The sequence below is a fragment of the Pipistrellus kuhlii genome, unplaced genomic scaffold (genome assembly GCF_014108245.1).
Source record: "Pipistrellus kuhlii isolate mPipKuh1 unplaced genomic scaffold, mPipKuh1.p scaffold_m20_p_4, whole genome shotgun sequence".
In the NCBI taxonomy this organism is placed as follows: Eukaryota; Metazoa; Chordata; class Mammalia; order Chiroptera; family Vespertilionidae; genus Pipistrellus; species Pipistrellus kuhlii.
Genome location: NW_023425540.1, coordinates 22,607,441 through 22,630,957, shown reverse-complemented (window position 1 = coordinate 22,630,957; position 23,517 = coordinate 22,607,441). Strand labels below are relative to the sequence as shown.

The following is a 23,517-nucleotide window of genomic DNA, read 5'->3' as shown; positions in this document are numbered from 1 at the left end:
TATAAAAGAAAATTTAACAAAAAGGAAAGGACATGTGCAGTAAAAATGAAAATTTAACAATAATTATAAGCAGCAATAAAGGCAAAAATATTCACAGCATAATATCTTGAGATTTTAACGGTGGTAAACAGACTCATATTTGCACATTATCTCCTTTGTTTGTCACCTGAGAGATGTGTGACTGATCATACAGGTATCAGCATGAAAGGGTTGGCAGGTTGAGAAGCAAATTGTTCGGGATGGGAGACATTTGAGAAATGAGGTTCCACTGTGTAAGTTTCCCTTAATAATGCCCATCACTTCCCAGAGTGAAGTGGCCATCCTCTTTCTTTGGTCTTTCCCTATCCTCCTTACAGAGGTAGAGTTTCAGTCTCTGCATATACTAAGACTACCTCCCAATCCTAACACTTTAGGTTGATGTGGCCAAGAAAGCTTTATAAAGGTTTACACTGGACCTCTTCCTGGAAGATTTGGGCATCACTGGGAAAGGCAAAGACCCTACTGAGAAAATCTTCCAGAACACTGGTGCACCCTGAACCAAACGTCAGAGACAGGAAAGCCCGTGGCTCGCTGAGCAAAGAGTTCTGAGGCCTGAGGCTTCAGCAAACCAAGTGGTTGGAAGGAAGGCTGGTCTGGAGACTGATGTCTTCCAGGGAAGATCTCAAATGTCAGACTTTTATTCAGCTGACACTGTGTACACAGCTCTCAGCCAGGCCTTGCTGAGCTCTATCGTACAGAGTGGGCAGTGCTGGCATTCTTCCTAACTCCCATGGGGGTTTGCTTATAACATAGTGTGTAAACCCTACAGTGAAAATCAGCATATTGGCACCATTCAAATAACACCGTGCCAATGGCACAGTTTCTCTGCTGCTTCTCTTCCTTAGAAACTCTGACCTCAGGACAACTGGTGGAAACACCAACTCGCATCCCTCTGAGATGGCTCACATTCCACCTGTGTGCACGTTGTCTGTCACACTGAGGTTCTATTTATCCAGAGCATTTATTATAGCACCTGCTCTGAGGGATCTGCCTTTTGCTCATGGGAGTGGGACCTAGATAGGTGTCTGACTTCCATCCGGGTGACACTGAGATTCCTTCCATCACACCACAAGGCATCCTCCTCCTTCAAAGCGTCTATGTGAGGCCAGGTGAGGATAGTCCCCAGGCAGGAGCAGACCTCCTCAGCCCCTTTGTGCAAGGGATTTGTTCACCAGCCCACCCCATTTGAACAGCAAACTCCAGTTCAATCAGGGGTTGAGCACTCAAACTCCATGGAATGACTATATTCTCTGAGCTGCACTTCATCACTGAAATTCAACACTCCTCCCCTTCCAGAAAGTATGGGCAATAGCAATGAAGAACAACCTCTCCTGTTTTTTTCTTAAATGTTCATACTTGTCGATTATGTTATTTGCTGGTAGTGAAAGCCACGTCTTTTTCACAACTACCGTGTAGCATCATTTACTAAATCAAAACTTAGAGAGGGACTCCTCTGGCCACAAGTCCCACACTCATTTTCAGGGGCACCCTGCCCCGTGCTTTTCCAAGCCCCAGCTCATTTCTGCTGTGGCTGCCCTTCAAGTTGGGCACCTTCAGCCATCGACACTTCAAATTCAGAAAGAAGGCAGCATTATGATGAGCACCTTTTCTCAACAAATAGTCGACTGGTAGACTAGAGAGAGTCCCGCCTTCTCCTACATCTGTTTTACTGGCTGCACAGAATTCACTGGAAAGGTCTCTGCCAGTGAGTCTCTGTGTCCAGCCTCTGTCGGTGCCTCTAAGGGGGGCCTGCCCCTCCCAGCTGCCTGGCTGGGATTTCGAGGCTTCACTGTCATGAGAAAAGAATCCACAGGTCTGTAAACTCGCTATTTTTAGGCCTTGGTGGATTTGAGCCAGTTTCCCAAGTGCAGTAATTACCCAAATATTTTATTGAACAGAGCCTTGAAAAATGGCAACACACATTTTTTAAACCTACTCAGAAATTTAAACAGGCTTAGATTGCCACACTACTAATTCACAAAGTCACCTGACAAGCCTCCTGGTTCTGGTCCCACTCTCCCTGCTCCTCTGCTCTTGTAACCCGCACCCCCCCCCCCTACTCCCCCACTTCCCACACACTGGGCGAGCTCACCAGAGCTGCTGATTGCAGGCCAGCAAGGAAGTGTTCACTCCCAGACACGCCTTTCCAGACCGTCTCTTCCAAACATAAGACTTACGTGTCCAATTGCCTCCTGGACATCTCTCCAGGATGTCAAGGGGTGTCTCAAACCTAATGTTTTCCATTCCTCTCAGCATACTCTGGCCACTAATCAGAGATGGATCTCTTGTTCTTCTCTTTGCCTCACTCTGCAGTCTATCCTTGATGACTCTATCTTCATACTCCATGCTGAATCTGCCTATTGGTATCCCTCAACCCCCATCACCCAGGCACCCACACCGTGTCTCTTCCCCAAACCGGCTTACTGTCTCCATTCTTCCCTGCCCAGTTAGTTACCTTTCACATAGCCTGCTGGTAATCTGTCCTAGAATATAAATTCCATCTTGATTGACTGGCTCAAATCCTCCAGTTTTTTGTTTTTTTTTTAATCTCTTGCCCTGATCTGTGATGAAAAACACACATCTGTGGGTCTCGCTGTGGTTGTCAAATGTCAGGTACAGAAGCTTATAACTTGAGTGATGGTTTAGCAATGATGGGAACTAGAGATACTTCCAGCTTCCTCTTCATGTCCTGGTTTGCACAACAGAACAAAACAGATGCTCAGATGGTTCAGCAGGGAGCAGGGAATAGTTAGAGAAATAGAAGAATTAATTAGTACATTAGACTTGGGGAGCAGCAAGATATTTAATTCCACTAACTTGGAATTGGGAGCCTTACCAAGAGCAGAAAGTAGGGAGCAGTTCCATCAACTGTGCCTTCCCCTCAGAAGAGGAGGTAAGCAGGACCCAAAAGAAACCAGGGGAATTCCAGCTTTTTCAAAGAACCTCTGCAGAACAGTTGCTGTGTGCTGGCCACTCTGGTAAGCCCCTCATGCCTTTATACAATGCTAAGCATAATTTACAACTATTGTCCCCATTCTGCAGGTAAGGAAACCGAGGCCTCTGGGGTTAATCAGCTTGGCCAAGGCCTCACAGTGAGGAAAGGCAGAATGACTGCAAGGTAAACTGGCTCTGCAGTTCCTGTTCTTAACCAAAGAAACCAACCTGAGTTTGAGATTGGGCTGTGTGCCCTGATTCAAATCCTAAAACAGGAAACTTTTAGCAAACTCTCCATGACAGACAGTCAGGTTTTGTTTACCTAGAACTACTTCTCTGTACAGAGCCACAGCTTACTAATACTTTGGGCTCTGGCAGTAGGTTTGGATTGGCTGCCAATGAGCTCAGCAGCCAGGGAGGACTCTATCTGCAGGCGGTGTCTGGGATGGCAGTGGCAGCTGCTGAGCTGGTGTGTAAACAGTGCTTCTTGTTGTAAATATTAACACCAAGGATCACAGAGAAATAATGGAGTGAAGGGGTCTTTACTAGATAGAATGAATTACTGAAAAATGAGAATTTTCCTGTTTCACAAAGTGTTTTTACATTGTAGATTTATATTCATTTATATAAATCCCATTATATCCATTTATATAAAATCCTTACCTTCAACCATATTCATCACAATTCTATGGCAGAGTAAGCCTCTGAAATATATATATATATATATATATATATATATATATATATATATATATATATAATGAAAACATTTATCCTATTTACAGGTTGTACTGTATAATAGGCAGTCAATGGTAAGTGCTCTGTGGTGCTTTCAAAATAGACCTATTGTCCTCCTTACTAAGGAAGTGGCTCCTGTGCTCACCATCCAGAGCGTCCTGCCCCAAACTCCTCGGTGGAAATCTGGATGCTCTCCGACTCTCCCTCTCCCATTCCCCCACATGGAATCAATTATGGGGCCCTGATGATTTTACCCCTGAAACATTTTGTGGCAGAGTCAGTGTTATGTTAGCCGGGCCCATTTCCTTTCTGTTAGGAGTGCTCAGCTCAACTATGCTTGCTAGGCTCTCTCGTATGGGGGTGAGGCTACGAGTCTGAGTTCTGACAACCAGAATGTGGGCCGAAGATCCTTGTTGGCCACCCCCAGACCTGGCCTCTAAGCTTCCTGCAAGGTCTTCCATCCTATTTCTTCCCTCTCCTGCTGGCCTTCTGCAGAGAACCAAGAGGACTATCAAGCAGGCCCTAAATAGAAGAGCCCGCATCCCTGCATGACTGCATGGACCGGGATCCTCCTTCCTCACACCCAGGCCCCATCACAGACCCACACGGGACTGAGATGGAAGTAGGAAATAAACTCTGACTATACCATGTTCACTGAGCTTTTAGGCTACTTACCTTAATTGACCTTCACCTAAATAATTCTTTCTAAACCCAATACTCTATGACTGAATTTCTACTTCTCTCAACAGGCCACATCCTCCCAACCTCTGTCCCTACCTTCAACAGTGTGCATCACAATCACAATTCCACCTGTTAAGGCAGAGGAAGTCTCCTGGTATAAATCTTTTAATAATGACTTCAAATATGGCCTCCAACTGCTATAATGTGACAGATGGTCTCTCCATGCCTGGCTTTGGTCTACAATGTAACCCTCATATTAGATTTCTGTTGCCTTCCACAGGGCCTGGCCACAGGAAGTGCTGGGCATTTTTGTCTCAGGACTATTTCTCTTACCATGCCTCCTTGGGAACATCCTTCATCTGCCTGCCTTCTACTTCCTTCTGTTGGCTTAACCTCCTTGGGCAACACTTTTTCCAGGCTCCTTTCCATTTGACCTTTTGGCACACCATGCATGTCCCTGTGTTTTCTACATTGAGATTCTTGGGACAGAGATTGTGGTCCATGCTCCTGACACACAGCAGGCGCTCAAAAGCTACCTCCAGATGTGCCAATCATTTAGACATTGGCAAATGCTCCCCTGGGAGACAAAATCAGTCCTTGAGGAGCCCTGCTTTGGAGTCATGTGGGAGAAGGGACTATCTGCTACCCTGACAAGAAAGCACAAGGCTCATTATTTTGGTGGAGTCAACCTGGTCAATGCTGACCTGAAACTGGATTTTGTCAAAAAAAGGTTCCTGGAAGCAGACTTGGAGGGACCAAATTCAGAAGAGATTGGGGGTGGCAGATATTGGCTTGCACAAACCCACCATCTGCTTTTGGCTAACAACCCCAGTCTTTCCCAACATGGCCATATGCCCAGCACAGGCAGTCTCATGATTGATCTAAGCCAGGGGCGGGGAATATCCTGTCCAGGGGTGGGGAATGTTCTATAAGGCCTGCAAAAATCATTTGGTCTGACCCTGCCAAGGCATTAGGGGTGAGTAAATTAACCATTTGACCAAATATAGCAGACTAATTTTTAAGTTGATAATTTTGTATGGCCTGTGAATGAGGTTGTAAATATCCAAATGGCCCTTGACAGAAAAAAGGTCCCCCACTCCAAGTCATTCACAATCATTCTTTGTACCAATATTGGTACAAAGGGGTGGTCTTATAACCAGTTATAGTCCATGTGATATAAGGAGAAATCCAGTGTGAGGGTCTTTTGGAAATTTTTGCTTTTCTGATGAAATGTCACACACAGCAGACAATCTCTCTCTTCCATCCTTGACTGTGGGCATATGGCTAGGGCTGGGACAGCCATGGTGCCAAGCCAGGGGAGTCACAGTGGGTCAGCTAAGACATCCTGGAGTGCTGCTTCACCATGGCAAGAGCCCTCTGTCTCTTGATTTCTTATTCTGGTAGAAAAAGAACTCCCTCTAGTGGGTTGAATAGTGCTCCCTCCCTCCCCATTCATGTCTACCTCGAACCTCAGAATATGACCTTATAGTATTTGGGAATAAGGTCTTTGCAAGGGTAATTGGTTAAGGATCTTGAGATGAAATCATCTTGGATTTAGGGTGGGCCCTAAATCCAATGACTGGTGTCCTTATAAGAAGAGGAGAGAACACAAGGAGTCTTGTGGAGAGAAGGCCATGTGGAGACAGAGGCAAATGCTGCTACAAGCCAAGAAACATCAGGAGCCACCTGAAGCCAGAGGAGGCAGGAAAGATTATCCCCTAGAGAGCCTTCAGAGAGAGGGTGGCTCTGGTGACACCTTGATCTTGGACCTTTGGCCTCAACTATGAGAGACTAGACTTCTGTTTTAAAGCCCCCAGTCTGCAGTCACTTGTCACATGCAACCAAATACAGCCACTGTCAGATGTTTTCTGTTACTCTTTTTTTTTTAAATATATTTTTATTGATTTTTTACAGAGAGGAAAAGAGAGTGATAGAGAGTTAGAAACATTTTAAAAATATATTTTATTGATTTTTGTACAGAGACATTGATGAGAATCACCGATCAACTGCCTCTTGCACACCCCCTACTGGGGATGTGCCCGCAACCAAGGTACATGCTCTTGACCGGAATCAAACCTGGGACCTTTCAATCTGCAGGCGGACGCTCTATCCACTGAGCCAAACCAGTTTTGTGTTTTCTGTTACTCTTGATGGAACTATTCTTAACTGATACAAGACATAAACTGAGGGTTAACTTATAACTTTCACTGGGGAAATCTATTTCCGGGAATAAAATTGGGGGAGGAGGATGAGCTGGTTTCTTCTAAGTCAAGGTGGAGTCCTTAAAAATGACTCCAGATATTTACCACTAATTTATTTTTATTTTGTATCATCTAAAAATTTAAAATTGAAAATATAATAGCATGCATGCATAGCACTCCATTTACCTTATTGTGAAGTAGTGAGACTTTCACACAAATTCTATTACAGATACATGAAGCTTACCATTTTTTATGTTCACAAACTTCTACTGTTTTCTAATATATATCTATTTAACATTAATTTGGAAGCATTTTGAAATTATATATTTTTTATTTCTCAAAACCAAGATTGTTTTATAACATGATTTAATTTATGTATGAATTTTTAAAAATATAACTTATTTCTTTATTTTCCTATAATTAAATTTGTACACATTTAAGGTATATAGCATGGTAATTTGATATACCTATACACAGTGAAATGATTACTAGTCTAATGTATCTACCTCCTCACAAGGTTTCCTTTCTTTTTTGGGTAGAGCTTTTAGAAAATCTCTTGTCCCCCTAGAGCTCACCTTCTGGTGAAGGATCATGTGCTTCCTTGGATAAAGAAAAATCAAAGTATAATTGGGGGGCTCCCTTTTTATAGATCCCCTAAAGACCATTTCCCCAGTTCTGTTATATATTCCTTCCACTGGAATATACCTTCCATACTCTGTGTGACCAAATGAAGTGAATTTTTTATGGGGTCTAACTCATGGTATGTACTCTGCTGAGGTCCCCACTTTCATCATCCCTACTTATCTGTGGTTTCAGACAAACCTCAGAATGCTCACCTAGAAAGTAAGGCGTTAGACCTGGGGATCTGCAGGACGTCCTCTGCTTTTCAGATTAGGTGGGTGGAGCAGTCTTGGGATCCTGGGCTGGTTGGATGTGATGACTCAGCTCTGAGGAAACAGTGGACCTAGTGTTTTAGGCAATGCTCATCCAAGGCACTAACGTCACTACAACAGAACACCAGATGCCAGAGCCTCCAGGTGGGACACAGCACCACCTGCATTCTGGCAGTCTGGAGAGGAGCAGCTCTGGGCCCTTTCCACTAGGGTCCCCACCACTCTTCATTCATGTCACTTTGGGGCCCCAATTATTCCGCTTCAGTATCCCACACCCTTTGCAACATGAAGCTCCTTGCATCAAGAGGTGAAAGCTATTTCTCTACCACCTGAATCTTGTCAAGGCCTTGTCACTTGCTTTGGTGAGGAAGTGAGGGCATGACAGTTCTGACCTTGTGCGTGTGTGTCCACTTGCTTTCCCTTTTGGCTATCTTGAGAACAAGCTGGGTCTAGCCTGCTAGACAATGAGAGACACATGGGCCAGTCCCTGGTGCTCAGCTGCCAGCCAGCCAATTGTCGGCCATGTGAGTGTGGCCACTTTAGACCACCTGCCTTCAGCTTACCTGCCAGCTGACTGCAGCATATAAGTGATCTGTAAGCCAAGTTTGGTGTATCTGACCTAGATCAGCAGAACCACGCAGTTGGTCTGTAGACTTGTGAATAATAGTAAATACTTATTTTAAGCCACTGAGTTTGGGGTGACTTATTACTCAGCAGTAGCTGACTAACACACACACACACACACTGATTTTTTCAGTTACTTACATTATCTATTCAGTTCCTGTAAAGAGTTGTGGTTGGGAACCCTATATTAGGCAGGGGTTTCAAACTCTACTGTGTTTAAGAACTGCTCAGTAACTTACTTAAAATACAGATTCCTGGGCCTCACTCCTAGAAAGTCAGGTGAGCCCCAGATATTCATAAACTAATCAGCATATCTAATTCTGGTGCAAGAAGTCCATTGTAGGCCACACAAGTCCATTGTAGAAATCACTTATTTGTGAGAACAAACCATAATGTGATCTCTACTATTACCCCTCCTCTAATATCAGGGGTTTGGGCCAAAAAGGGAAAATGCTGGGCTCATCTGTGAAGCTAGTTAAGCAATGAGAAAGACTTCCCCTGCTCAGAGGACTGCATTTTACTTTCAGTAGTGCTTCTTGATTTACATTAAGAAATATATTGCTTCTAATTTACATAAAAAGATTTATGACCAAATACACAAGTAATAAAACCCCAGGTCTAATTACAAGAAGTTGAATGGTGGCTGATGAATCAAACTAAGGGCATTAGCTAGAGGCAAACAGCAAAGATGGAGCATCAGACTGTAGGGAGGGAAAGCTTAAAATACTGAAAAGAAATAAACAACGTCAATCCATATAATAGATACTGGAAGCTGGCAAGGTAAGCGCCTGCTTTTATATTCCCCTTGGGTGGGTCAGTAGATCCTTTGTCATTCCACCAATGTTCACTGAGGACCTACCATGTGGCAGACACAGTCCTTGGGCTGGCCCACAGTATGGAAAAGGACAAGTAAAAATTCTTCTCCTTGTGGATCTTACATTCTACTGGGGTGAGGGGACACAGCTGATGAAAAAGATAAATTTTATATTAGATGGTATAAAGAAGTTGAATTGTGTGTCTGTCCAAAAGATGTGTTTAAGTCCTAAAGTTTGGTACCAGTAGAATGTAACCTCATTTAGAAACAGGCTCTTTGTAGATGTAGTCAAGCTAAGATGAGATCATTAAGGTGAGCCCTAATCCTTATAACAAGAGGAGAAAAGACCCAGACACAGGGAGAATTCCTTGCACTGATAGGGGAGGCAGTGATTGGAGATTAGAGTGATGCACGTATAAGCAAGAAATGCCACTGGGAGCTAAGAGAAAGTAGGAACAGATTCTGTCCTACAGCCCTTAGAGACAGCATGGTCCTGGCGACATCTTGGTTTTAGACTTTTAGCCTCTACAACTGTGAGAGAATTTCTGTTGTTTTAAGCCACTCAATTTGCGGTATTTTGTTTCATGGCCCTAAGAAACTAATGAAGATAGATGCTAAGAGAAAAATAAAGCAAGGAAGGGAAGTAGGGAGTGTTGAAGGTTAGGTGGCAGTTTAAGTAGTCACTTGGAAGTCCTCACCAAGATCTGAGACTGGAGTGGGGAGCCATGTGGACATCTGGGGGAGGAACATCCCAAGCATGTAACAGTAAGTGCAAAGGCTTCGAGGGAGTGTGCCAGCTGTGCTGTGGCTGGAGCAGGCTAGGTTAGGGTAAGAGCTGGGAAAGGAGGTGGGAGAGGGAGGACCAGGCAATGTAGGGACTTGCAGGTTATACGTAGTAAGGCTGATTGAGAGAGAAAGCCATGGAGGCACACAAAACTATTAACAAAAGAGTGATATGATCTGAATTTTCAAAGTAGCATTTAAAAAAAAATAAAGATCTCTCAAGCTGCTGTGTTGAGAAAATGGCAAAAAGGGTAAGAATGGAATGTGGGAAACTAGCGAGGAGGCACTGTTTTTAAAGAAGCTATAAAAAGTGGTGGCTTGAAGGGGGTAAAGGTGGGGGAATATGGGGGGGAGGAGAATAGCAGTTGGATTTTGCTGTTTCTTGCAGGTGAAGCCAAGAGGATATGTTGGTTATGAAGAGGGGAGCCTGGTATGATTGCAAGAATTTTGTCTGAGTCACTGGAAGCTAAGGGTCCTAAAATAACAATTATCTTTTTTTCACTTTTGTGTGATTTTCTAATTTTTGTGTAATTTTTTTTGTAATTTAACACACTAATCCTTGTCATAATTTCCATATGTACAATATACAAGTACTGAAAAAATGTATTAACCAAAATGTTCATTTTTTACATTAACACCATTTGCCAAAAAGCCTTAGTATGCAACACACAATCTTTCATGTTGTTAAAATGTTTGAAGTGTCAAGTGCTTAGTAACATGTACTCATCTGTGGTATAGATGAGGAAGAGAGCAACCTATCTAATAAAGAGGGAATATGCAAATTGACCATCACACCATCACAAAGATGCCAGTGCCCACAGTGGAGGCCGGGTTTCCATAACAAGCCTTAACAGCCTTAATGAGCAAACAGCAGGGTCCTAGGAGAGGCTGGGCACCCCACCTGGTGGGGCTTGACAGGGGATCTCAGGCCGTGACCCCCACCCCAGTACCAGGTGGGGGGACTTCAGGCCACACTCCCCATCCAATGGGGCTTGATGGGGGATCTCAGACCATGACTCCCGCCCAGCAGGGCTTGATGGGGGACCTCAGGTCGTGCTTCCCTCCCTGGCGCCAGGCCAGGGGACCTGAAGCTGCACCTCTTCTCCCCCAGCATGCACCATATGTACCTAAGGCTGAGAACCCCCCCCCCCCCCCAGGGGGTTCTGAAGCTGCTCCCCCTACACTGCGGGGCTTGACGGGAGATCTGAGGTTGTGTTTCCTGCTCAGCGGGGATTGACAAGAGTGGGGCCAGCTGGGTCTGGATCTCACCCACGAGGGGTGTGGCTGGCAGGGTCTGGTTCTCATGTGATTTTTGAGGCAGCATGGGTGGGTGGGTATTTGGTTCTGGATCCTGTGGTGCACCAGACTCTGACAGCAGGATTTTCATATACATGTTACTAATTTTCTTTCATTTCTGACACTTCTATTACAGAGAAAGGGCAAATAGCAATATTAAAATATTTCCTTTAATCCCCTTTTAATGCACAAGGCCACTAGTCCTGTAAAATAAAACCCTAATATGCAAATTCACCAGACAGCAGAAGGACGGGTTGTTATGATGTGCAATGACCACCAGGGGGCAGATGTTTAATGCAGAAGCTGCCCTCTGATGGTCAGTGCGCTCCCACAGAAGCCCCACTCATGGCTTTAGAGTGCCCCAGGAGTGGCTGGGGAGTCTCAAGTCAGGTAAGGAGCCAGGGGTCCCAGAATTCGAGAGGGCACAGGCTGGGCTAAATTACCCCCCGCCCCAACCTTTCCACCCCCACCCCCAGTGCACTAAATTTCATGCACAGACCTCTAGTTTAACATATAATGCTCTTAAAAAGACCTTGCTCAGGTTATGTTAAAAAGCAGTGGTGCCCTGGTGCTGCTGTGGGAACCCTGGCTTGTGTTCCTTGAAGCTGCAAGCGAGGAGTGCAGTCATTGGGCTTAGACCAGGAAGGGCGGGAGGCCTGGGAGTAGGGTGGGGCCAGTGGAGTGGGCTTGCATGGCACTGCAGGTTTATATGACACTGGCCTTTGCTTTGGACGTCACAGAATGTGCTCTTAGCCTTGCCTTCCAAACACCATTGTTAAACCGGGCTCATAGCATCCTCTGGACACTGGGAAGTCAAACAGCAGACAGCTGGGCGACTCGCTAGCAAGTCCTGCCAACTCGATGTCAGCTTGAATAATCAAGGCCACGAGGCCTTACCCACAAGTACACGGAGTGTTTCTCCCATGGGCGGGCAGCTGGGTAGCGCGGCCAAGTTTGCTTCCGGAAACCGCACCAGTGAGCCGACTTGTAAGACTGAACCTCGTTTGCTGCACACAAAACTATTAATAAAAGGAAACAGGTAAAAAACAAAACAAACAAAAAACCCCCGGTGAGGTGACCCTCAGAGAAGGGTATTGCCAAGCTCCCCCTTTCCCCCCATCCTCCTGCTCTGGCACAGCATCGCCCAGGCCGCAGGGGAGCACGTGGGCGGGTAGAGACACGAGTGGCTGCAGCGTAACCGGCTGCACAAGGAGCCCTGAAGACGGATGCGAGGGGACTTGGGCATTTTTGTCTCCCCGCCGGAGCAGCGCGGTTAGGCTGCTCCGGCCATTATATAAGGAGGGCGGACTGCATAGCGCGATGCGTCCGCCCACCGGGCTGCTCAGACACTTCCATCCGGCGGCGGCGGCGGCGACCTCTCGCCGTTGCGCACGCGCAGCGCGGCCCGCTGGCTGACAGGGACCCTCGCCCCAGTGCGCTCCTCTCCACGCCTCCGCCTCCGCCTCCGCATAGAGGCTGAAGGTGGGACTGGCGGAAGCAGCCGGGCCAAGGACCGCGCCCCTAACTCCCCGTTACTTTCCTTCTCGCCGCTGCCCAGGGTAGGCTGGAAGGGCCCAGGCCGCCTCCTCCGCCACCCTGGAGTCAGCCCCTCCCAGTCGCGTATCCTTCCGACTCCAGCGCTCCCCACCCGCGCGGAGGAGCGCCCAGCGCAGGCGCGGTAACCAAGGCGGCGGTGTCTACTGAGGATTTAAAATTGGCCGCGCGTGCGCACTGGCGCCCCGGCCCCGCCGTGAACGGCCGTGCTTCCTCCCGGCCCGCCCCGCCCCCGCCCCGCTCCCTCTCCGCCCCTCATTGGAGCGGAGGCGGCGGCGCCCCCTCCTTTCCCCCGCTCCCTGTCGCCGCGGAGAGTGTCTTTTCGCCGCCGCCGCCGCCGCTGCAGGAACACGGAACCAGCGGCGCGAGCGTGACTGAGGGCCCGGCGCACGGCGGCGGCCCTTCCTCGGGTCCCGGGCCGCGGCGCCTGGGCCCGCCCCCTCTGCCCGGCCGCCCGCCCCTCTCCCATGGCCTCTCCCCGCGGCCCCTGTGGAACGCCGCCGCCACCGTCGCGGCCCTCGCGCCCGCCCCGCGCCGCCTGAAGGAGCCCGACAGGCCCGAGCCGACCCGCGGCCTGCTCGGGTCCGCCCGCGCCGCTCCGGGACCCCGCGACCCACCGCCGCCGCCGCCGCCGCCGCGACCCGGCCGGAGCCGCAGCGCAGGCTCGTCCGCCCGCCCGTCTGTCCACCCGCAGCCCGTCCGTCGGTCCGTGCACGGCGCGGCCGGGCTCGGGGCGCGGCGGGGGCGGGGCCGCGGCGGCGGGGCGGGCGGGCGCGCGGGCCCGCGGGGCGGTGCGTGGATGGATCCGCGCGTGGCCTGGATCCAGCCGGAGCAGAAGGGGCCGGCCAATGCCCTGTGGATGCAGATCTGGGAGACCTCGCAGGGCGTGGGACGCGGCGGCTCGGGCTTCGCGTCTTACTTCTGCCTCAATTCGCCCGCGCTGGACCCGGCAGCCTCGGCGGGGGCGGCCGGGCTGGGCGGCGGCGGCGGCCTGGCCGGGCCCGTGCTGCCCGCCGCGTCGCCCCCGCCGCCCGCGGCCGGCCCGCCGCCGCGCTGCCCCCGGCGCTGCTGACGGCGCTGGGGCCCGCGGCGGAGGGTGCTCGGCGCCTGCACAAGTCGCCGTCCCTCTCGTCCTCGTCCTCGTCCTCGTCCAACGCCGAGTCGGGCACCGAGAGCCCGGGCTGCTCGTCGTCGTCCTCGAGCAGCGCCTCTGTGGGCCGGGCGGGCGGCTGCGGCGGCGGCCGCGGCGATGCCTTCTTTCACTTCGCCGACGGCCCGCCCAGTGCCCCCGGCGCGGCCAACGGGCACCCCGGGGCGCGCGGCCCCGCGCCCGCCGGCTCCCCGCCGCAGCACCAGTTCCACCCGGGCCGCCGGAAACGCGAGAACAAGGCCAGCACGTACGGCCTCAACTACCTGCTGTCAGGCAGCCGCGCGGCCGCGCTGAGCGGAGGGGGCGGCCCGGGCCCCCAGGCGCCGCGGCCCGGCACCCCGTGGAAGAGCCGGGCGTACAGCCCAGGCATCCAGGGGTGAGTGTGCGGGCGGCGGCGGGCGCGCGGGGCGGGGGCAGGGGACCGGAGGGGTTAGGGGAGTGGGCACCAGGCTTGGCCAGCCAGCGACCCTGCGTGGGTGCTACGGGCGCTCAGACATCTCTCCGTCTGGGCTCTCGTTTTATTTCAGGGGTGGATGTTGGAGGCCAAGGTCTGGCTGTGCTAGAAGGTTCTCATTTATTTATTTATTTTTAAATGTTCATCTTAAGGCTCTGGTTATTGCTTAGTTGTGTTTGCATATTTGCAAAGCTTTGAGTAAATCTTTTTTTCTAAAGAAATGTGAAGCTCCTTTTATAAACGAGCGATCAGTTCGACTTGTGTAGATGTGTGCTGTTTTTGCCTCTTGAGACAGGGAAGGGGGATCAGATACTTTTCCCCCTTTCATTCCCCCAGAATGCTTAGGGACAGACCTTTTGTCAAAGCGAGATGCAGGTAGGTATGGCGTTTTATGTAAACTAAATTGCAGGATGTAGTATTGCCAGGAACTTGAATCAAATTGAAGGTAAATATTGTTAATTTTTTTTTTTTTTTGCAAAGTCCTTCTAAAAGATGACCTTTTTTGGGGTAGTAAAACAATTTGAGAGGGCTTGTATGTTGTGACTTAATTTAATTTTGTGCTGAAATTAACATAAAAAGCATCAACTGCATTTATAAAAAACCAGTAGCGCTCAAAGAAAAGAAAAACGTTTATTGCACATTCTTAACTTTTTGGAAGATGCCACCTTTATTTTAAATGTTTCCACAACAGGCTAGACTAGGGACTTAGAAGTTCTTAAGTTTAGTGCAATTACAGATGGCTAGGCCAGATAAAAAACGTGTGGTTGGATGGAGCTGTCCTAGGTGAGCCTGCTCAGGTACCAATGTTACTTATCCAGTCCCTGTGATTTTCTTTGCTTTTCTAAGTATCTAGAAATAACATTTGCACATAGGTTTTATTTCAGTATTTCAAGATTTAAATCATAAACTTTCTTGCACAATTGCATGCTCATTTAAAAGGTACCTAAGGATTTCCCAGGTGTCAGAATTGCCACAAACATTAGAGTCTTACTGATTTCACAATTGGCTAAGTATTGGGATTACTTCTTAAAGGAACTCTCTTATAGGTCTGTTTATTCTCATGAAAGTGAGAATAAATTGATCCTACTTTAAAGCATCTGTGGTACATGTTAAAGCTGCATGTTCTACAACTTATTTCCTCTGGTTTGGGTTAAAATTACTTTCTTAATTACCTGAAGCCTGAGAATGCACTTTGGACCCAAAGTAGGACCCTTTCCCTCTCTCAGTTTTCATTTGTACAGCTTGTTGAAAAGAGGTGGTGGGAGTGCTCTCTTGATGTATGACATTGTATCTAAGGGCTCTTTGGGGAATCTTCAGGTTTCCAAACCTGTATGTAACTGGAATTGGCTCTGTGTCTTAGTACTAGGAAATGGGAAGATAGGTGATTTTCACTATAGAGCATTTTTGGACCCAGACAGCTGGGATTCCTGTTTCTGCCCTTCATGAGCTTCTAGCAATGGCAGTATCATGCCTTGTGCAAACCACTTGGGCTCTGAATACTGACTGCTTCCTCACCCTTAGGTTTCTATCTATTGTAGTAAGCCTCAGAAAGTCCCTTGCTATTGCTTTTCTAATGAATGAGCTCACCATATGCCAGTCACTTTGTTAGGGTCTGGGTGGGTGTTTGGGCACAATCTCATGATCCTGACCCTGGAGCCTAGCCCTCCTGAGAGTGACTGCCTAGCACACATGAGCACTGTTTGTCCAGGTATGCAGATCTCATGCCCATCACTCTCTGGTATACATTGTTTCATCATTGGCCTGACCAATCTCTCTGAACCTCATCTTCCTTATCCTTCCACAGAACTATTGTTACTTCTAGTGGAGATTGCTCAAGTAGTGCCACGTGGTTGTCTTGCCCCATCTCTGGGGTCTCTCCCAATACTGCCAATGGGGTGATACCCTGCTAAGTTTCATCCCACCCCCTTGTAATTCTGTGATGGCACCTCCCCTGTACCCCTTAGGTTAAAGACTATAATGCCTTAAGCTTTCAGCAGGCCACAAGGCACTGCTGCTCTGGGCCCTGCCTGGGGGCTGGCTTGGTTGGCTTCCCCTCTGTGAGGATTCCCACCCTGCCACACCTCCGAGCTTGCCTGTTAGAACTCAGCTCACAGGCCATGTGGTATAGAACTAAGAGTGGGCACTGAAGCAACCAGGATCTCTGTGTTTTAACTCACCTAGAGGTGGTGGGAGCGCTTCCTTGATGGATGACATTATATCTAAGGGGCAGTAATGCTCAAGTTAATGCTTCCCCCCCGCCCACTCTCTTATTGGCCACATTTCCTTGCCTGCCTTAGGCGTGGGGGGAAGTAGGGAGAGGCATGTATCTCAACCCCAGTTGTATCTAATGTATTTCCTGTTATCTCTGCCTGGAGGAGAGCCTGCTGGGATTGCCTACCATGTTCATGGAAGGGTGGTTTGCTACTCCCAATCTATCAGACTAACCTTTCAGAGGGGATAAGGAAGAGTAGTGGTTGACTGGTGCTTATGATTAAAGGAGGTGGGCAACTCTCATGATCACATGGGACCCTTTGGGCTTAAAGGAACTAACCTTTTGATATCAAGAAATAGCTCTGTCTGGAACTTGCCCCTGGCTGCCAGCTTACCCAGAACGATGGGTGGCCACCAAAAACTCTTTCCCTGTGGTTTAGAAAGGGAAAGAGTTGAGATAAGAGAGTCCCTGGTCTGGCCAATAGAAAAAAACCTTGTTGATGAGAAGCTGCTCAGACTTACCTATGCCTAGGACAGGTGTTTCTGGAAAGACGGTGTCTGCAGACCTCAGAGATGATAAGCAGTTGCCTGGTGCGGTGGAAGTTTGAGTAGCATCAACTGAACCCTGGCCTTTGCCTGGTAGTCCATGTGGCAACCTGCACTGTTTGTTCTTTTCTGGAAAGGAGGTTTCTGCCCTTGGAAACCTTGTCTGGTGACCTGCCTTTGTGAGCTTGCCATTCTGCTTTCATCCTTGACTAAGATGAAGAAAGAGCAGGTAAGAGGAGAGGGGTTATTGAAAGAATTTTCGGAGTAGTGAAGGTAAAATGCTTGTTTTGGAGCTGCCATTGGCTCTAGTTCTTATTCCATCTTTTGGTTGAACTTGCACACTTTTGGGAACAAAATAAACAGTATGAGATATATTCGCTACCTGGGCTTCTGACATAGAGATGTGGACAGGTGTGTGGATAGGTTCCTGGGTCTGTGAATCCTGGCCTCTGGTTGCTGCCATTCTTTCATGCCCTCAACTCCTGACCTCTAACCTTCTGATCCACAAGTGCTTTGCTATTTAGTTTTCAATAGCTTCGGAAACCTCATCAGTTTATAGGTAAAGAAAAGTCCTGCACAACTGAAGCGGGGAGTGTAGACCTCATATACTTTGCCACAGCCTTACTGGTGCCCTTTGAAGTCCCAGGAAGAGCATAATACAAGAGAAGTTCTCCAGCCCTTCGGCAGACCCCGGCAGGACTGGTCTCTGACAAGGCTTTAGTTGGGGCTTGGCCTTTCAAAGGTTGTCCTCTCAGGCATGCTTGCAGTGTGCAGCAGTCATATGCAGTATTCTCTCTGCTGGTCCCTTGACGATATTTAATTTTTGACATCTTCCATTCCTCCAAAGAAAATTTTGTTCTTTGTGTGTACTTTATGAGAAATTGGTAGATGCCATTAATAGGACATGGTCAGCCACACCACTCAGGGCCCTGGGCATGGGTTCTTTTCTAATTTCATGTGTGTTCTCTTTCCTCTGTTCTCCTGAGGGAATCAGAGCTTGGAAGAGCAGCCAGGACCCCTTCTCTCTCTGTTGCTCCAGCCTGACTTGGCACTATCTAAAGTAGAGCCATTGTGACCTGCCCAGCACATCCTTGGGCTACCATGTGGGAGGGCACAGGTGAGAGCCCATCAGGGCCCACCTCAGACCATAGCCACCATCACTATAGTTGTTCTTTCACTCCAATCTCTTCCTATAAACATCACAGGATGCAGGGGAGAGAGATTGCAAGATCTGCCTCAAAATGTGAGGTGGCACACGTGGGCCTTGTTTTCTGAGTGTTCATCCTCTGAGACCCCAAAAGTATAAGGTGGTAGGGGGAAGCAAGAATGATCACACTTTGCATATGTTTGCTGCTGTGCTGATCATTTATGAAATGAGCTCAAATACTCCTTCCTACCTAATAATAGCATCACTCATTCCTACCCATTGTACCACAGCCAGTCTCTCTGCAAAGTGAAATTGAAAATCTAGCACAAGAGGCTGGCTGTAATGAAATTGAGGAAAGTGATACCTGGTTACTGATAAAGGAGATTGGATGAAGTTAGGACAGCCAACACTTGGGGAAGGGGCTGCTCAGTGGAAGAAGAGGAGGGTTAGGGCGGGATAGATGCTCTGGAAAAGGAGGATTGGAATATCAAACAGGTTGGGGAGTGTCCTTTAGGAATTTAAAGTAATTTCGGAGTAGTGAAGGTAAAATGGTGCGGTGGAAGTTTGAGTAGCATCAACTGAACCCTGGCCTTTGCCTGGTAGTCCATGTGGCAACCTGCACTGTTTGTTCTTTTCTGGAAAGGAGGTTTCTGTCCTTGGAAACCTTGTCTGGTGACCTGCCTTTGTGAGCTTTGTGAGCTTTGTGAGTTATCCCTGGAAAGTGAGGACCTTCTGTGTCTTGGTTAGGTCCTTACAGTTTAAGATCTGGTTTTTCAGTTGTGAAGTAAAAGAGGGCTTGATTTTGATGATGCAGCCAGAATCAGGCTAGCAGGAGAGGGATGACTGAATCATACTAATTAGATTCACAGGAAATTGTATAAGTCACAGTATTACCGAGAAATTGCCACTGGCCAGTGTGACTGAAGACGGCTATCTAGATAGAAGGCTCTGGTCAGCTTGTTGTATTTTCTCCTCTCAGGAGGCTGCTGAGTGAGTATGGCACCTGAGTTAGGGCAGGTAAGAGATGACAATGATGGAGACAGAAGTCCAAGAGACCTGCTCTCAGTGCAAATGTGCCTCCCAAGTAATACGGTCAGGGTAAATCTCCCCTGACAATTTGGGATTTGCACTACAAATTAAGTGCCTTACTCTAAGATTTTCATGCTACACTAGTTTTCTGTGGCTGTGTAACAAATGGCCACAAATTCAGTGCCTTAAAACAATTCTCCTTTATTGTCTCTCAGTTTCTGTGGGTAGGAAGTCAGGGATGGCTGGATTGAAGTCAGGATTTTGGCTACTGTGTTCTCAGCTGGAGCTCAGAGTCCTTTTGCAAACTCATTCCTGTTATTGGAAGAAGTGAGGCTTTCTGAGAGCCCTGTTCAGAGCCCTGTGCTTTCTTTAGGAGGAGAATAAAGAATACTACCACATGGTTTTGTCATGGTCCCTTCCTGTGGAGTTACTGAGGTCCCTCAGGGGATGCGGGGCTGTGTCTCAGCCTGCCTTTTCAGAGTCAAGCACATGTTATCCACTACCTGTGAATAAGTTTCGGATGAATAGATGGAAGAAGAAAAGGAGGATCTGCCATCTTAAGACAGCAGATCAGGGGTGGCAAATATACATAGTTTAAATAAACCAAATTGTTGTTTGTCTTAGAATTTCTAAAGACTTGATTGCCATCCCTGAAGTTATTTAAATGCAGAATATTTAGATTTATTGGGATTTATTGACCTGTCTTTCTAAAGAGAGAGTGTGTGGTTAAGGCAGTTTTATCCTTCTGATGTGGAATATAAAACAGAAAATATTCAAAAAATTATATTGAATTTGAGTCATCCCCATTTAGTTTTTTTTTAATTTTTAAAATTGATCTTGGAGGAAGGAAGGGAGGAAAAAGGGAAAGAGGGGGAGAGACAGAACATCGATGTGAGTGCCTCATCTGGGGATCGAACCCACTCTACATTGGCCAGGGCCTCATTTAGTATTTTTTTTTTGAATGTGTATTTCAGAGAAAGAGAGAGAAAGAGAGAGAAACGCCAATGATCAGAATCATTGATTGACTGCCTCCTGCATGCCCCTAATATGGATTGAGCCCAAAACAAGGGCATGTGTCTGGACTGGGAATCAAACTGTGACCTCCTGGTTCATAGGTCAATGCTCAATCACTGAGCCACATCAGCCAGGCCCCATTTAATTTTAATTGTTCTGTCTTTATTATTATAAAAGTAATACCTAACATCAGAAGTTAAAAACTTGACTACCTGGTATGTGTTTGTGTCCAGTTCATGTGTGTCCTGGGCTTTAGAGGCATGTGTTCCTTCTGCTGGTGACAAAGAGGAGGAGGCAAGGACTGAGCCTGGGACTGGGCCAGGTGGGTCTGCAGAGATTTATCCCTATTCCATTGACAGGTGGACTATATGGGAACAGTGTAGTGATTCCCATTGACAGGGAATGTCTTTGATTAGCATCAAATCATCTGCTCTGCACAACTACTTAGGTTCTTCTGTGGATTAAGATGGGAGTTAATTTCCTAAGTGATAACATGTGAATATAGGTCGTTTGTATCTTTCCACGTTTGAAAGAGATTTCCAGACTATGGTAATGTTTCTGGAATCCTGTGGATCTGAAGGAATGGCTAGATGCAGGGCTAGAAGGACAATGAAAAATCAAATTTTATTTTTTTGCTTTGAACCCTTTGGTAGGCATTTGCTTCCCAGCATTGGGAAGAATGCCTGTGGCCTTGTGCTTGCTAGGTTAGCCTGCATCATGCCGTTGAGTAGCCTGGCTGACAAGTCTGGTTTTGGCTAGCTTCATCTTGGGTTCTGACTTCTGAGCCTCAGTTCCCCCATCTGTGAAGCAGGGCCTAGGGCATCTTCCTCATAGGGCATATTATATTGATAAGATTTAGAAGTGCTATGTGTGTGACTTGTCACATGAGGGATTAGAAAAGCTTCTGCTTTCCCTTTCTTTCTTCACCGAGGAAATTGAAACCAAAAGTTAGGTACTTCATGTTGCCAGCTGGATAGAAAAAACCTTTTGCTTGGTTTTGAAAATATGGACAACTTTCCCTCTCAGGCCAAAACATTTCTCTTGGATAAACTATTAAAGACTAAAAGTTCTGAGTCTTCAGGAAAAGCTGTGCACACTGCTGGAGGCCAACATGAAACTTGTAAATACTTTCTCCTTTTGAGTCAAGATATACTTTTCTATTTTTAAAAATCTAATGTGTTCTCTAGTTTTTAAGTAAGAATTTTAAGGGTACTCCTCCTGAAGTGTTTTATCAGGTATGTGTGTTGCTGTATGTAACTTGTGTGAAATTGTTTATGGGTTTCTTGTTTAGTGCACATGGTAGAAGTGCATGTTGTGTTATTTGAGCTATTTGCAGTTCTAATATGTTCTGTGTACAGTGGAGAAAACTAAAGTAAGGGATAGGAAATGTTAGAAGCTAGAGCAGCACTGTCTGGAAGACGGTCTGTGAAGATGGGAGAGCTCTAGTTTTGTGTGGTCCAATATAGTAGTCATTAAGCACTTGAAATGTGACCAATGCAACTGAGGAACTGAATTTTAATTGTATTTAACTTAAATTAAAATAGCTTTATGTTTGGACAGCATCGAACTGGAGTAATTTTAGACTCTTTATTCAAAACACAGTGTTTGATTCTAGAACTGTTGCCTAAATAAATTGAAACTCAGACAACAGCAAAAAGCAGTGCTAACCAGCAACTCACCACTAGAAATCTCTAGAAATTGCGTTTCTGAGTTTCTAGAGTGAATCTGTTCAAAGGGCTACTGGCTCAATAACACATAAAGGATAAAAATAGGTTCACAGTAGAATGCGACCTGGCACAACTTTTACGGCTTGGCGTGCCTAGTCCAAGGATGCAGGTGATAGGTACTTTTGCACTCTGTGTTAATGATATTATCTGACAGACACTACCTGGTCCTCAGCAGCAGTGCACAGTTTGTGGGGCTCCTGGGGCTTGGCTCTGCCTGAGTCCTCGAGTTCTTTGAGCAGACTTATGAAATGGGTAATGTTACTCCTGTCTTTAGACAGAAAACCAAAGCCTAGACAGGCTAATGTGATTTGGCAAAAAGTGCTGCACTTGAAAATGCCAGTCCAGTGCTAAAGTCAGGGAGCTCCAAGCAGTGCTAAGTGAAGCAGACATCCCCAAGATGGGGGTGATGGAGACTAGCAACTAATGTGTCCTGCACACCTGGTTTAAATGTGTTTGTAGAGTCCAGATTTAAAGTAGGTGTGGGTTAGCTCCTCTTGTGAGGACTCTTGACAGTCAAATGCAAAATGAAGACGGAGCATTGGCATTGCAGGAGGATTTCAGGGCAGGAAGCCAGTCCTACACTGTAATTCACTAGAACCTCTTGCTTCCCGGGGCATATCAGAACTGGCCTGGAGGGAAGTTGAGACAGAGGGAGCAGGACTCCCACCATCTGGATTATTCTTAGATATTGTATCCTACCAAAAAAGGAACATTTGCTGGGTTGCTGTTGTACATGAAGACAATTGAAAGACCAAAAGCAGGGCCAGCGAGTATTTGCCAACCTCCTCCCTCCTTGGTGTCAGGTGCTGTATTGTGTGGAACCTGCATTCTCCCTATTTTTCTAGCAATAACTAATTTTAAAGAGAGACAAATTAAGCCTCAGTAGATGTGTCTTGAGTGAGGTGTAGCCACAAACCAGAAGGAATGGAGGCCTGCTTGATGAGAAAGCCCATGCACTCACCATTGCCTCTGCCAGGCAGGAATTGGCACACTTGAGTTAAGAGCGAAGCAAGAATCTGATGAATTGGTGGGAGCCATGGTGCAGCACCCTAAATAGTATTTCTGTTATGGGCATCTTCTCTAAATTTAAGCAAACAGATTAAGAATTGAAGGACAACTCTGAAATCATGACTGAAAATATTAAAAAGGACAGATAACCATGGTATTGTTATAAGTTACCGCATGGAAAAAAAGCAGAAAATGAACCTGTCTAAAGAGTTTGTGGCTCTATCAAAGACTGACTCACAAGAGACTGATGTACTAACCTAAGTACAAACATGAAGGATAGAAATGAGAATATAGAACTGAGACTAATGCCCAAAGAATAGGAACCTGTGAGAATTGTCACAGGGTAAGGCTTGGAATGAATTGAAGCTTGCAAAATTGTTAAGAGTCAAAAGAGTCTTTTAAGGTAGGTTTTAGAGTAAGATCGGAAGAAGCCCTGTGGATGGGGAAGAGGACTCATTGTGCTCTGGTAAGCCATCTGGCTCCAGTCCTTGCATTTGTTGTCATCTTTTTGTTGTGTGTTGATTGGCCAACTTTTTAGAGGAGCTAATTGGTGCCATAGTCTCTGAAGCCTGCAGTGTGCCTGAGTGACAGGTTTCTCTGCCTCAGTGTCGGCTTTGAATGTTGTGGAGAAATCTGAAGCAAGTCTGAATCCCACTTTGGGAATGCTTACTGTG

At 47.1% G+C, this 23,517-nt stretch overlaps 1 protein-coding gene across 1 annotated transcript in view; it reads left to right on the top strand.

Annotated features, from left to right (window-relative positions):
* The first annotated feature begins 13,356 nt into the window (after positions 1–13,356).
* TENT4A (terminal nucleotidyltransferase 4A) overlaps positions 13,357–23,517 on the top strand; it is a 37,307-nt gene continuing 27,146 nt past the window's right edge. The window contains 2 exon segments of the mRNA XM_036409432.2: positions 13,357–13,600; positions 13,603–14,083. Of these exon segments, the coding sequence (XP_036265325.1) occupies positions 13,357–13,600; positions 13,603–14,083 (725 nt within the window).